The sequence below is a fragment of the Nannospalax galili genome, unplaced genomic scaffold (genome assembly GCF_000622305.1).
Source record: "Nannospalax galili isolate Female #2095 unplaced genomic scaffold, S.galili_v1.0 scaffold829, whole genome shotgun sequence".
Classification (NCBI taxonomy): Eukaryota; Metazoa; Chordata; class Mammalia; order Rodentia; family Spalacidae; genus Nannospalax; species Nannospalax galili.
This window is the reverse complement of record NW_008360329.1, coordinates 4,460,898-4,473,408: the sequence shown is the minus strand read 5'-3', so window position 1 is coordinate 4,473,408 and position 12,511 is coordinate 4,460,898. Positions and strand designations below refer to the sequence as shown.

Genomic DNA, 12,511 nt, shown 5'->3' with positions numbered 1-12,511 from the left:
CTTCCTGTACCACCCCATCATGTAGCATCTCCCCTGCTCCTCTGTATCACAGTTTGGTTTGCTTGTTTCTAGCAGCATGCATTCCTCTAAGCTATTCACTTGGCCCTGTGTTCCACCTCCTCACTCTGGTGTCAGTTACAGGAGAAAGAACCCAGCCTTCCTCTGTCTGGTTCTCTGCATGCCTTTATACTAGTGGCCTTTCACACATACACACACACACACACACACACACACACACACACAAAGGATCTTTTTTAAAAATGTTACCTTCTTTTCTGAAATGTTCAAAGTGTGCAGTGTAGGACACTAGCAGGAAGAAAGGGACTGGATTGTAAGTAAATGCTCATGTGATCTGGTGACAGAGCCTGACAGACCAGATGTCATAAGACTCCAGTTATTTTCCAGCCCTGGTGTGGCAGTGGTGTGACCAACAGCGAGTCATAGTACTCTACCTTTCACAACCTTGCAAACTATGTACCACTCAGCTTTCCAAACCAGTTTATCAGCTCCACCAGTTTTCTATACTCACAGCACACAATAGCCTCAATTAACTCTGGAGGACAGTGCTGAAAGAAAAAAAAAAAGTAGGGAGTCCATAAAATCCAGGAGAAAGCTGTAATTATGCTCCTGAACTTAAAAATGAGCTTTTAACTGAGCATGGTAGGGCAGGCATTTAATCCCAGCACTCAGGAGTCAGAGGCTGGTGGATCTCTGAGATCAAGGTCATCCTGGTCTGCATAGTAAGTTCCAGGCTAACTGGGACTATAGGGAGACACTGTCTTAAGAAAGAAAGAAAGTAAGAAAGAAAAGAAAGAAAGAAAGAAAGAAAGAAAGAAAGAAAGAAAGAAAGAAAGAAAGAAAGAGAAAGAAAGAAAGAAAGAAAGAAAGAAAGAAAGAAAGAAAGAAAGAAAGAAAGAAAGAAAGACAGACATCCAATGATCTAAAAGCAGCAAGAATTGAGTAATAAACTAAATTGACTCAGCAACTTTAAAACTTCAGTGTTTAAGAGATGTTTTTCAACTTTTTTAAGTCACAGTGTAGTTGCAAACACCAGAGTCTTGAGAGAACAGTTGATGACATTAAGACCCAAGACCGCATGTTAGCAGTAAATGAAATTTAACCACTACGGCTATAACATATAACAATGTTTCAGATCATCTGCAAGGATCTCACGGTCTTAATTCCTGTAACTACACATCCTTGGGCATTAAGATGCACTTTCAAATGAGAGCTAGCAGTGTTCCAGGACATAATCCAATTTGTAGAAAAAAAAAAGGTGGAATTGGAGGCATCATATGAGTTAATCAAAACGACTAAGAAAGACAGTAATCATTAAAAAAAAATAGTAGTTATGTGTATATGCGACATGAAAGTAAAAGATGGACTGTGCTGGTGGGCAAAGGGTCCAAAGGGAAGGGAGAAGGGTCAGCACAGCATAACAGAAGGTTAAAAAGAAAGACAAGTATTATGTTTGCCCTCCTGGGTAGAATCTATACCTAGATATAGTCATGAAAGCAAAAGCAGGGAGACAGAAGGGGACCATCAAGACGGGGGACAAGACGGGGGAATGGGGTGAATGTGAACAAAGTGTGTGATCTGAATGCATGAACATGTCATAATGGGGCCGGGCATGGTGCTGCACACTTTTAATCCCAGCACTCAGGAGGCAATTCAAGGCCAACCTGGTCTACATAATGAGTTCCAGGCCAGCTGGGGTTACAGAGAGACCCTGTCTCAAAAAGACAAAAAGAAAAAAGAAAATGTCATGATGAAACCCATCATTTTATATGTTAACTGAAAACATTAACAATAAAACAATGAAAAAAGAAAGAAAAGAAAAGAGGTGAAGATGTCACACAGTTGGTACAGGCTTGTCTAGCCTGCACAAAGCCCTGGGTTTGATCCAAAGCACCACATAAAACTGGATATTGTTGGTGCACGCCTGTAATTCCAGCACTTGAGCAATGGAGGCAGGAGGTTCAGAAGTTCATGGTCACCCTTGGTTATGTAGGAAGTTCAAGGACAGCCTGGGATATATGAGAATCTGTCTCAAAAAAAAAAAAAAAATACAATCAGGACTGGAGAACTGATTCAGCAAGCAGCTAAGAGCATTGGCTGCTCTTGTAGAGGACCCAGGTTCGATTCCCAGCACCCACATGGTGGCTAACAACTGTCTGTAACTCTAGTTCGGGACAGGGGATCTGACGCTCTCTTCTGACTTCCATGGGCATTGCAGAACACAAGTGTACCTACATATATGCAGGCAATACGCTCTTATACATAAAATAAAAATAATAGATAAAATATCTTTTAAAAGATGCAATCCAGAAGATATGTAAGTTAATCATCACTATATATTTCTCTTTGCAGAAAAGAGGGTTTGCCATGTCATGCCGTTTTTCAGGCAATAAACATCTTTAACGCACACTATGTTCCACAAGCAGCCTGGATCAGGTTCATTTGAACAGACAAACTCTTAGCAGACTTGCCTCTTAGCAGAGTACTCATCTTTCACATGGACTCAAACTGGAAAGACCATTTCAGGTATAGCAGAGAGATGTAGCACATCAGCTCAAGAGCAAGGCTGAATTCCCTACTTACTATTTCAAATAATTTTATCCACAGTCACCAAGCATACTGCTTCTGCTGTAGGTAAATGTCTTGATTAAACTTACATGAAAGTAAAAAAGTATTATTTTAAAAATAGATTAAAGCAACATCATAAAGGGCCATAAATAAGATTAAAAGTTGTTAAATAGACCATATATCTGAGAATTCATGTGTCTATTAATTAGTTTATTCAACAAAAATTTGTTGAGTACCTTTTCAATGCGATGTTCTGCCTTCAATAAGTTCGAGGAAGAGAATGCTATGAAAACAGTTCCTTCTTTGTAGACTCTACTTTCCCATAGTGTGGGTGGGGGGAAGATAATAGCAAAAATAATTTAAAAGCTAACTCAGCAAATATATAGTGACTCAGGGTTGGTGATAGGGGAAAGGCTGTAGGGAATAATAGAGCAGTCAGGGGAACTGAACGTAAGTGTGAGGGCTGGTAGTAAGTATATGCAGTGTGGGCTGGGAATGACCCACTGCCAGGATGACAATTGAGAAGGGACCAGAAGGAAGTGAGAAAGTTTGGGCTATAGATTCCTAGGAGAAGGCTGTTCCAGGCAGAGACAACAAGAGGTGCAAAGGCCCTGAGTTAGAGACATGCTTGTATCCACAGCGGCTGGAGTGGTTGGAGTGGGGTTTGAGAGGAGAGTAGTAGAGGTGAATTCAGGAGAAGGGCTTTAGGACATGGAAGATACAACAGATCAGATAGGATGCTACAAAGACTTCAGCTTCCCTTTTGAGTGAAATGAGAAGGTGGTGGAGCATTTTCAATAGAGAAGTGGCACTTAGGTGCCATGGCCTTATCATGACCTTTTGACTTAATAATAGCATGAAAAGCATGTGACCAGTAGATATTTAGAATTTGACTTTCTCCCTGTTCCCATAATGCTAGGCCGGACAACAGTTCAGCCATGTGATCCCAGGAGAAACAACACTCTGCAGTACTCTGCAGTGCTCTCTGCGGGGGGGGGGGGCACCTACATTGTTTTTATTCTTTTCTTGTGTGTGTGTGTGTGTGTGTGTGTGGTGTACACACAATATGTGTGCAGATGTCCATACGGAGTCTCAGAGAAGACATTGGTATCCCTCTCTCTCATTCTCTGCCTAATTCCCTTGAGACAGGGTCTCTCACAGAATCTGGAGCTAGCCCCACTGATTCTGCTGTCTCTACACACACCCTCAGTGCTGGGGTAACAGGCATGTGAGACCATGCCCACCTGTTTACGTAGATGCTGGGGACATGAAGTCAGGTCCTCACACTTTCAGAGCAAACACTCATACTCACTGAGCACTCTAATGCATTGAGCAATTTCCCCAACCTTTTTCAATGTGTGTGTGTGTGTGCGTGTGTGTGTGTGTGTGTGTGTGTGTGTGTGTGATGATTTACATAAGTGATAGGTGCATGCAACCATGTGTACCCATGCAGAGGCCAAAGCAGGACAGCAGGTATCTCCTTCTATCTCTCTCCATCTTATTGCCTGAAGACAGTTTCTGTCACTGACCTGGAAGCTGGCTGTTTCAGCTAGGCAGGCTGGCCAGGAAGCTTTCACGGATTTACCTATCTCCACTCCCCAGTGCTGGGATTACAGGCATGTACAGCCATGCCTGGCTTTTTATGTGGGTAAAACTTGAACAGTTTGAGGGTGGCTATTAGATAGGAGACTTTTGTAAAAAGACAAAACAAGGCATTCCCCTGGGGACTGGACTAGCCCTTCGTATGGATTAGAATGGAGAGTATGGCAAGAGAAGTGGGTTTGGAATAAACATGAGAAATTTGACTTTGGAAAACATACTAGCATTCTGTGCTGTCCAGATCAGCCATTGCCAACAAATTACATGTGGGTTATCTAAATTTGCATTTCAATTAGTTAAAATTAAATAAGATTGGAATTTCTGTTCTGTTACAGTCACCACATTTCAGTGCACGGCATCACCCTCATGCAGCTAGTGGCTGCAGTGGTGGGCAGAGCAGGTATCAGAGAGCATTTCCACCATCACCATCACACAAAGTTCTATTGGTTAGTGCAGGTGGGACCTTAAGCCTTTACCATATTCTGAGTGTTGTGCTAATCACTTTCCATATATTATTGTCATTTGACTCCCTGAGTCAGGCAGTATTTCATCCTTTGACACAGAATGTAACTAGGATTCAGAGACGTTAAGTCATTTGCTTCAAGTCACACAATTAGGAGTAAAAACCAAGGGATGGATTCCACGACTGTTTGTCTCCAAAGCCCAAGCACTTATATCAGCACACTGTATTTTAGGAAGGTTAGATTGAAATGAGACACACACAGAGACATTTATAGTTATTGTCAACAAAGCATTGAATCTAGGAAAGAAATGCGATCTGATGGCCTAGGGGTAGAGGTGCCTCTCCCAGAGGATCTCATGTATTACAGAACAAAGCCTAGCACAGTGGAACATACCATCCTTTAAAAGAAAGCAAGCCACTGATGAGGCCTCTGGCAAGAGATGAAGGGGCAGAGCTGAGGTGAACTGGCAGTGAGCAGTGTAAAGTTGGGATATGAGTGGTCTCCCTGTGACCTTTAACTAAGTATATGGAACCTTAGAGGGCATCCGGAGATGTATGGGGTGCTTGGGACAGAATGGTAGGTGCCATGGGACATTAGTAGATGAGTTACTAAGAGTCCTGTGATGCACACTCACCCCAAATGCCAACAGCTCTGCCATCAAGAAACACGGGCCTCAGGATATACTCTACAGCTATAAACAGCAGTATGAGCACTAAAACATGGGGACTGTGTGGTGAGATGAACTTGTTCCTATGCACTCTGACTTGCACTCATTTGTGAGGCTTGGCAACATGCACTAGGCTCTGCACCTCAAATTCCTCATCTATAACAGAAAATAAGTTACACGCCTAAGCTAAACTGCTTCTGCAAATTATAAGAACACTTCAAGTGCTTAGGTCAGGGAGAATGTCAAATGTCCACCATTTTCAAAAGCAGAAAATGGGGGATGAGGACATAGAGACCCAAAAAAGATGGTTCATTCACACAGAAAGGGAATGCAAAGCACTGTTCAATTCAAAAATACTATATGAGGTAGGCATGGTGGTACACTGTAACCCCAGCACTCAGCATGAGGCAGAATGGCAAGTTCCATAGGGAGATCCTGTCTCATAAACTCCACACCACCATCCCACCACAAAAAATTGAGATATTCTGCTCCAGGTTTTTGAAATCCGTATATACCACTCAGCTCAGACTGGCCACTTTCCTAGAGCTCCATAGGCACCCACCGCTTATAGGTGCACATTGACAGCATGAGGCTAAGCTGTCCCTGAGATATCACTCTTTCACTGCGTACTGGCTTTAGGTAAGTTTTTTTTTTTTTTTTTTTTTTTTTTTTTTTTTTTTTTTTTTTTTTTTTTTTTTTTTGAGACAAGATCTTGTTATAGCCCAGACTAGCCTGAAACTCATAATCCAGACTCTTATGCACTGGGATATCAGATATAAGTACCTTTGAGTGATTTCCAAGAGAAGATTCTCACCAGCATTATACCAACACACAGGTGATAACAGAAGTCTCAGTTCACTTAAGAACTCTAGACTCAGGAATGTTGGGAGAAAGATTGTGCTGTGGAATGACTAAATACATTAAGTGGATGAGGCAAAGCAAATTTCTACTTCCTGTGTCCTTGAACTAGTCCTTGACTAGTTAACTAGTCAAATACTTGTTCTCTTATCTGCAGAATGCAGATAACAGTGTTGGCCCCTCTGCTGCTCTGGGGACTGTATAAAGATAAGCACTTAGAACTTATTTCTCAAATGTGAATTGTGGGTGTTTGTATTTGAGAATGAGAAATGCAACAGAACTTCATCAGAATTCTAGTAATTCTTTATATAGTACATTATGTACTTATGTGTAGAAAGAACATAGACGTATCTGAGACCTATGGTAATTTTGTAACTTAATAATGAGCACATCTATTCTTCTAAAGCTGGGACGGTCCTTATGCTTGTCCAGTGTTCTGATTCTCTCAACCTCTAGTATAGTTCTTAGCACTTGGTAGGACCTCAAAAAAATTGTATACTAAATTAATTTTCTGTTGCAGGATTCCTGAATAATTGTTATACCATCTAGAAGTATGCTTTTGGGTCTTACTTTACATTATAAAGTTTATGTATCTACCTTTGAGAATAGTCACAAATTCTTGAGTGGACAAAAGAAATTGGCCTCATCTATAAGCCGCAAGGATATAGATGCAGTGTGGCACCCTCAAGACTACCTCAGAGATTATTCAGTTCCTACTTATTTATAATATATGGCCAATTTCCAGCCAATTTAAACAACACACACACCACAGATTAACACAAACATGTTTATTTACTAACCAAGGGGATGATGGTAGTTAAATCAACACTTTGAAAAAGGCTGAATGTAAAATGTCTGTGATAAAGATAATTGAACACAGTAATTAAAAACAAAACCAAAGAAAAGAGACACTATGGAGCAATTGCAGCTTGCTCATTGAACTGAGCTTATTCATTCTTGAACCTAACTCTTGTCCGGGGGGATGATGAAATTTTTATTCTACTTTTTCATAGACCCGAGTACAGGTGACATCGTTCATGACACAATCCTAGGGAAAAAAAAAAAAAAAGATACAAAGTTAGACTAATTACACATTCCAGAGCACAAGTGGTAATAACATGTAAGGGTCAGAATCCTACAAAATCTTCTTCAAAGATGCAGAAAATATATTTAGGATTTCTGGATTTGAGAAAAGCTAGGACCTATATGCATCTGCTATGCTAAAAACTGAAGCACTGAATAGAATACCTAAATTATTCATTTGATCTTGGCAAATACTACTCCTTACTTTAAAGGAAAATGTGCACAAGAGGGCTTCTTGGGAGCTTGCCAAGATCTCAGGCTCTTCTAGAGCAGCTAGAAGAAATCCATTCCAGCTCCATCCTCTGAGAATCATAGTACTTCTCTATCCTCACCAAGGGCTGCCTTAGAAAGGAGTTCACTCATATTTAATTTATTATTTTGCAGATCTTCCCAAACTTATTTCTCCTGCTCAAACCAAATGACAAAAAACAGTTATGAGAACTCTGATTGCAAGACAGAAACCCAGTGTCATATAAGCAGTGCAGCACTTACCACCACTAATTTCCCGTCTTTCAGTTTTCGTGTTATTGTGCTTTCCTTCCCATCCCACTGTTGATGCTGGACCAAGGCACCATCTGTGAAGGTGCAGACCGTCTGCAAAAATAAAGGCTACTGCTTAATCTTCCCACGTACAAGAGTTTCCATGACTCACAACCACCATGCTGATTTTATTCACAGAACAAGTGTGCATTTTAAATCTAGAAATGCATAGATTCATTTTATAATCCTGGGACTTTTACTAATTCATCAAAATTCAACTTCATAAAATAACTTTTATACTAAGTACTTGACAATAAGTAAAAATGTTATCAATACAATCTATCATTCTAGAAGCTTCTGTCATTTCATCATTTGAGTTTTTCTGCCATCAGCTGTTATCAATACAATCTATCATTCTAGAAGCTTCTATCATTTCACCATTTGTTATAACTGACCTGAGTTTTTCTGCCATCAGCTGTAGTTTCCTCAAAATTTTCTCCCAGGGTACAGCAAAACTGTGTTGTTTTCAATGTGCTCTCAGTTTTGACGGTGATATTATTGCCATCACAAGTAATAATACAGTCTGGTTTGGCCATTGCACCCATTTTCCGCAGAGCCAGGCCCACACCTGCAGAATGTGAAATAACACAAAGACCAGTGACACTTTACATAATACAAGCAACGATTCAGTCATAATCATTACACTTGGTGTATTTTCACTTACTCGCTAATATCACATATCTCATGTAAACTCACAAACATCCTGAGCCAGATGGAGATGCTGTCTCCACTGGACAGAGGAGAGCAAGGTAAAGCTCATTCAGCTGAGTGTTACAGTTAGGAAGTAACAGGGCTGACAACATGGCCCCAAATCTTAGCTCTTGGCCTCTGAAATGCTGGCCCTCAGAAAGTCAGGCAATACTTTACTCTCTAACTTTATTTACTAAAGCAGTTGTCAAAGGCACAGGTAGGACACACCTGTAATTCTAGCATTCAGGAGGCAGAGAAGGGAGGATCAAGAGTTCGAGGTCAGCTTAAGCTACACGGAGACCTTGTCGCCAAAACAAATTGGAAAAAAAAAAATTGTTTTTTTAAACAGTTAGTACAAGGTGAGAATAAAAGACTATCTTGCAAACTTAGACACAACCTCAGTCTATACACTGGATTCTGCAAACCACTGTATTTTCCCCAGGCCAGCAAGTGCCTGATAAATACTCAACAGACTACACAAAATAGAAATCAACCCTGAGTTTCCAATGGCAATGTTTTAGGAGAGTAACATATCTATGGTGTTAATAATTGGGGGGAAAAAACTCTGGAAAACAGAAAACATTTCAAAATTGTATAACCATTATTTTCCATCTTTCCAAGGCAAGATTCTTACTCTTTATTAGCAACCTCATTGTGCTAACTGAAAACACTGTACTATTTGAATATTTGGTTGATTTTGACTTTGTGTAATCTGTTAATTACTATTGTTACACAGCTCTGAAATTCCACATTATACATCAGTTTGGAATCTCTGTATTCTCCTCAATGACAACATTCATCAGGAACCTTTTCATAGAAGAGGAGACCCAAGCAGACTGATTCTTATCAGGTGTATCCCCTTGGGGTCTTCTGGTACTCCCCACATCACCACCACCTTGTCTGTTTCCTAATGCTTAGGGCCAGATAACCTCTCTGACTCCAGAATCCTGAGAACCAGTCACCCAGACCCTAAAACACACATTTGCTTTCAAGCAGAACTCTGGCTGGGCCTCTGTCACATCTGTGCACATTCACAAACCCCATATGCATCTCTCAAACCCTGTATGTCTCCAGTGAGTCCAGTAAATGGTGATTTCCAGATTCACTGTGATTAAGTCTTACAATGAGAAAAGGAGGAAAAGAAAAAGAAAATCCTTCTCTTTCTACTGACAATGTCATAAATACACCAATGATTCATCAGGAACCAGGCTTAACCCTGTAGTGTGCTGGATAGTGAATAAAAGAGGTACGGCTGGATGTAGTGCCCAGAGAAGGGATGCCAGTACTCAGGACAGCAGCCTCTGAAGATGCCTCCTAGTCCCAGCAGTCCCCTTCCAGGGAGAATCCTTGTTCTGGTAACTCCGTCCCACTTGGTAGCAGTCTGTAACAAAGGTCCGTTTTTGTTTGCTGTTTGCCTTATGTGCCTACTAGCATGCAATCCCCTATCACAAGATTAGGAAAGAGCAACAACAGAAAATGAAGCACTATTTCCAGTGAAGGGAAACTTGAACCTTGGTCATTCTCTCTAGGCAGGCTTTAATAAGCATGGAGTGCCTGCTGCAGGGCCACACCCATCTTGTAGCAGTCTGCTGTCACAGGCCAGCAGTTTCTCATTATGGTTTTTGAACCAAGCCCATGGTCTCCCTTCAGACTCAGAAGACGTGACAGAGCTACTCCCAGGCACCACGGGTCTGTTCCGCGCTCCGCCCACAAACCAACAGCTGCCCACTTCGGAGCCCCGGGATAAGCAGGTCGGCGCGACCAGCGCCATACCCTGCCAGGAGGTGAGGAGAGAGCCTGGGTGATGCTGGGAGAAGAGATGCAGCCTAGAAATCGGAAGTTGAGCTGCATCCTCATTCACTGCCTCTAAGGGGCTTCTGCAGAAACCACGCCCTGCCACACGGTGTCCCTACCGGGAAGCGGGAGGGGACCCGCGCCATCGATGAACAAAAGATGCCGCAGGGTGGGAAAGGGGAGCAAGGGCTGCCACGATGGCGGCGGGTGGAGGGACAGAGTGGTGGCACGAGGTGCAGAGTGAAAGATGAATAGGGGCAAGAAAAAGAGAACCTTAAGGAGGTCTGTCTGGAGGGAGTCAACAGAAGTGCGGCTGGGGGCGCACGGACGGGAAGCAACACCGGGCTGCCTAAAGGGCGAGGGGCAGAAAAGGAGTCGGGTGGACCACCAGGAAGGAGCACTATCTCCGGAGCCGCGCGGCGGAGAGTACGCGAGCCCCGCTGTCCATCCGACCGGCCGCGTGGTGGAAGGGAGCTAGCAGGTCTCCGAGCCAGATCCCAGCACGTGGATGGACCCAGGGACTAACGACCACCCAGGCCGTGTGATGGGCCAGATCCTCACCTAGCTCCTTCATGTACTCCTCAAAACCTTGGCTTTCCGTCAGGCGCCACCTCCCCTCGAGATCCTTGATGCTGGCCATGGCGGGCTGGCAGGCGGGCGCGGGAGCACAGGCAGGCAGACGGCGGTGAGGACGCAGTGCAACTCCCGGGCGCCACCGCGGCTTATAAGGCGGTGATGTGGGGCGGTGCTGGGCGGCCAATGGGAGGCGCGCCTCGCCCGGACCCCGCCCCGCGCCTCGCCCGGGCCCGCCCCGCACCCCGCCTAGTCCGGTCCCTCCCAGCCCCCGCCCCGGGGGACCAGGGCCGGGGTTCTAGAGGTGCTCACGCGGTGCGCCTGCCGGGGATGCAGAGCATCCCCAACTCCTCCTGCAAGCTGCGACTCGCCCGGCGCGCCCCACTCCTCCCAGAACGCCAGCCCTGGCATGATCATGCGCGTCCGCACGCCCAGGAAACAAACCACACCGGGAACGGTCGGGACCCCATGGCCTGCACCCCAAGATTGGACCGCCCAGCCGCCGGGGATTTTTGGTTAGAAAAATATCCGGAGGAACCAATTAGCCGTAGCCTGAAGGGGTGGGAAAGAATTGATTGCGTCCAGGTGGGGTGTCTGCTGGAGTTAGGCTAGACAATTTTATCAGCAGCTGCTGGGTGAGACTAGGGATGTCTCCGGAAATTCGGTTTCTCCACTAAACTCGCAAATTTCAGCTAAGTGACTGCCACTGCCATTGAAAAATGGTTTATTAGTTTATTTTGTCCATGGAGCAAAAATTACTTCCTTCTAGTTGTTTTGCTGGGCTATAAATTATTTATAAATCACCTTAAACGCATTGACAGACAAAAATATTTTTAAATTATTTATTTAATAACCACATACTTAGAAGAAGCATTTCATTGCAACAGCATTGATACATTCAATAACAATTTCCAGAGCTAAGATGTATCTCTTTCAAAACTGGCTTAAATTTTTAGGTTTACAGGACAGATAAAAATATTTTTATCACGTTCATATGCATAGAAATCCCACAAAATAGGAGGCTCTGCAAAGAACTGATTGAAGCTTACATGGCATTCTGATGGAAGAGTTTGGGAATTCTGGGCAACAATGGTACACAATTCATGAGAGTGAAGGCAGTAACTGTATGGTGAATAAAGGTTATCTGGGGGGTGCAGGGTCTCATGCAACCTAGGCTGGCTGATTTTCACAGTATGTAATAAATTTACCTGAGATATTCCACTTTTGTTATGACACAGATTTGTATTAGGTAATTTTGCCTAACTACAAGTTGATGTGATGTACTTAGTTTATTTAAAGGAGTCTAGACTGAGCTATGATTTTTCACTAGGTTAACTATATACAGTATTCCATGTCAGTTGAATTGAATTTATACAGCAGTAGTCCCAGCCTAAACTGAGGTGCATCTGTACTTTAGTAATGTTGGTTTCTAGGTTGGGGAGATGGTTTAGTGGGCAGAGTGCTTACCTCAGGTGCACGATATCTACATAGATGCTGGGCACAGGAAAGTCATATATCTGTGACCCCAGCACTGGAGGAGCAGCAGGTGGATCCCTGAAGCTCACTAGTCAGCCAGTCTGGCCAGCTGGTGAGTTCAGGTTCAGTGAGGTACTCTGTATTGTGTGTGTGTGTGTGTGTGTGTGTGTGTGTGTGTGTG

The 12,511-nt window shown here is 43.3% G+C and overlaps 1 protein-coding gene across 2 annotated transcripts; it reads right to left on the bottom strand.

The window, feature by feature from the left end:
* Window positions 1–6,947: 6,947 nt before the first annotated feature.
* Window positions 6,948–11,020, bottom strand: Fabp5 (fatty acid binding protein 5). 2 transcript variants are annotated; one of them, XM_008826070.2, is made up of 4 exons: window positions 10,843–10,992; window positions 8,193–8,365; window positions 7,750–7,851; window positions 6,948–7,222 (listed from the first exon to the last, which is right to left on the bottom strand). In XM_008826070.2, the coding sequence occupies exons 1-4, from the start codon at window positions 10,919–10,921 to the stop codon at window positions 7,169–7,171; spliced, it is 408 nt and encodes a 135-aa protein (XP_008824292.1). In that variant the 5' UTR covers window positions 10,922–10,992; the 3' UTR covers window positions 6,948–7,168. The 2 variants fall into 2 exon arrangements, with proteins under 2 accessions (XP_008824292.1, XP_008824293.1); XM_008826071.3 differs by lacking the exon at window positions 8,193–8,365 and having other exon boundaries at window positions 7,182–7,222; window positions 10,843–11,020.
* Between the last annotated feature and the right edge of the window lie 1,491 nt (window positions 11,021–12,511).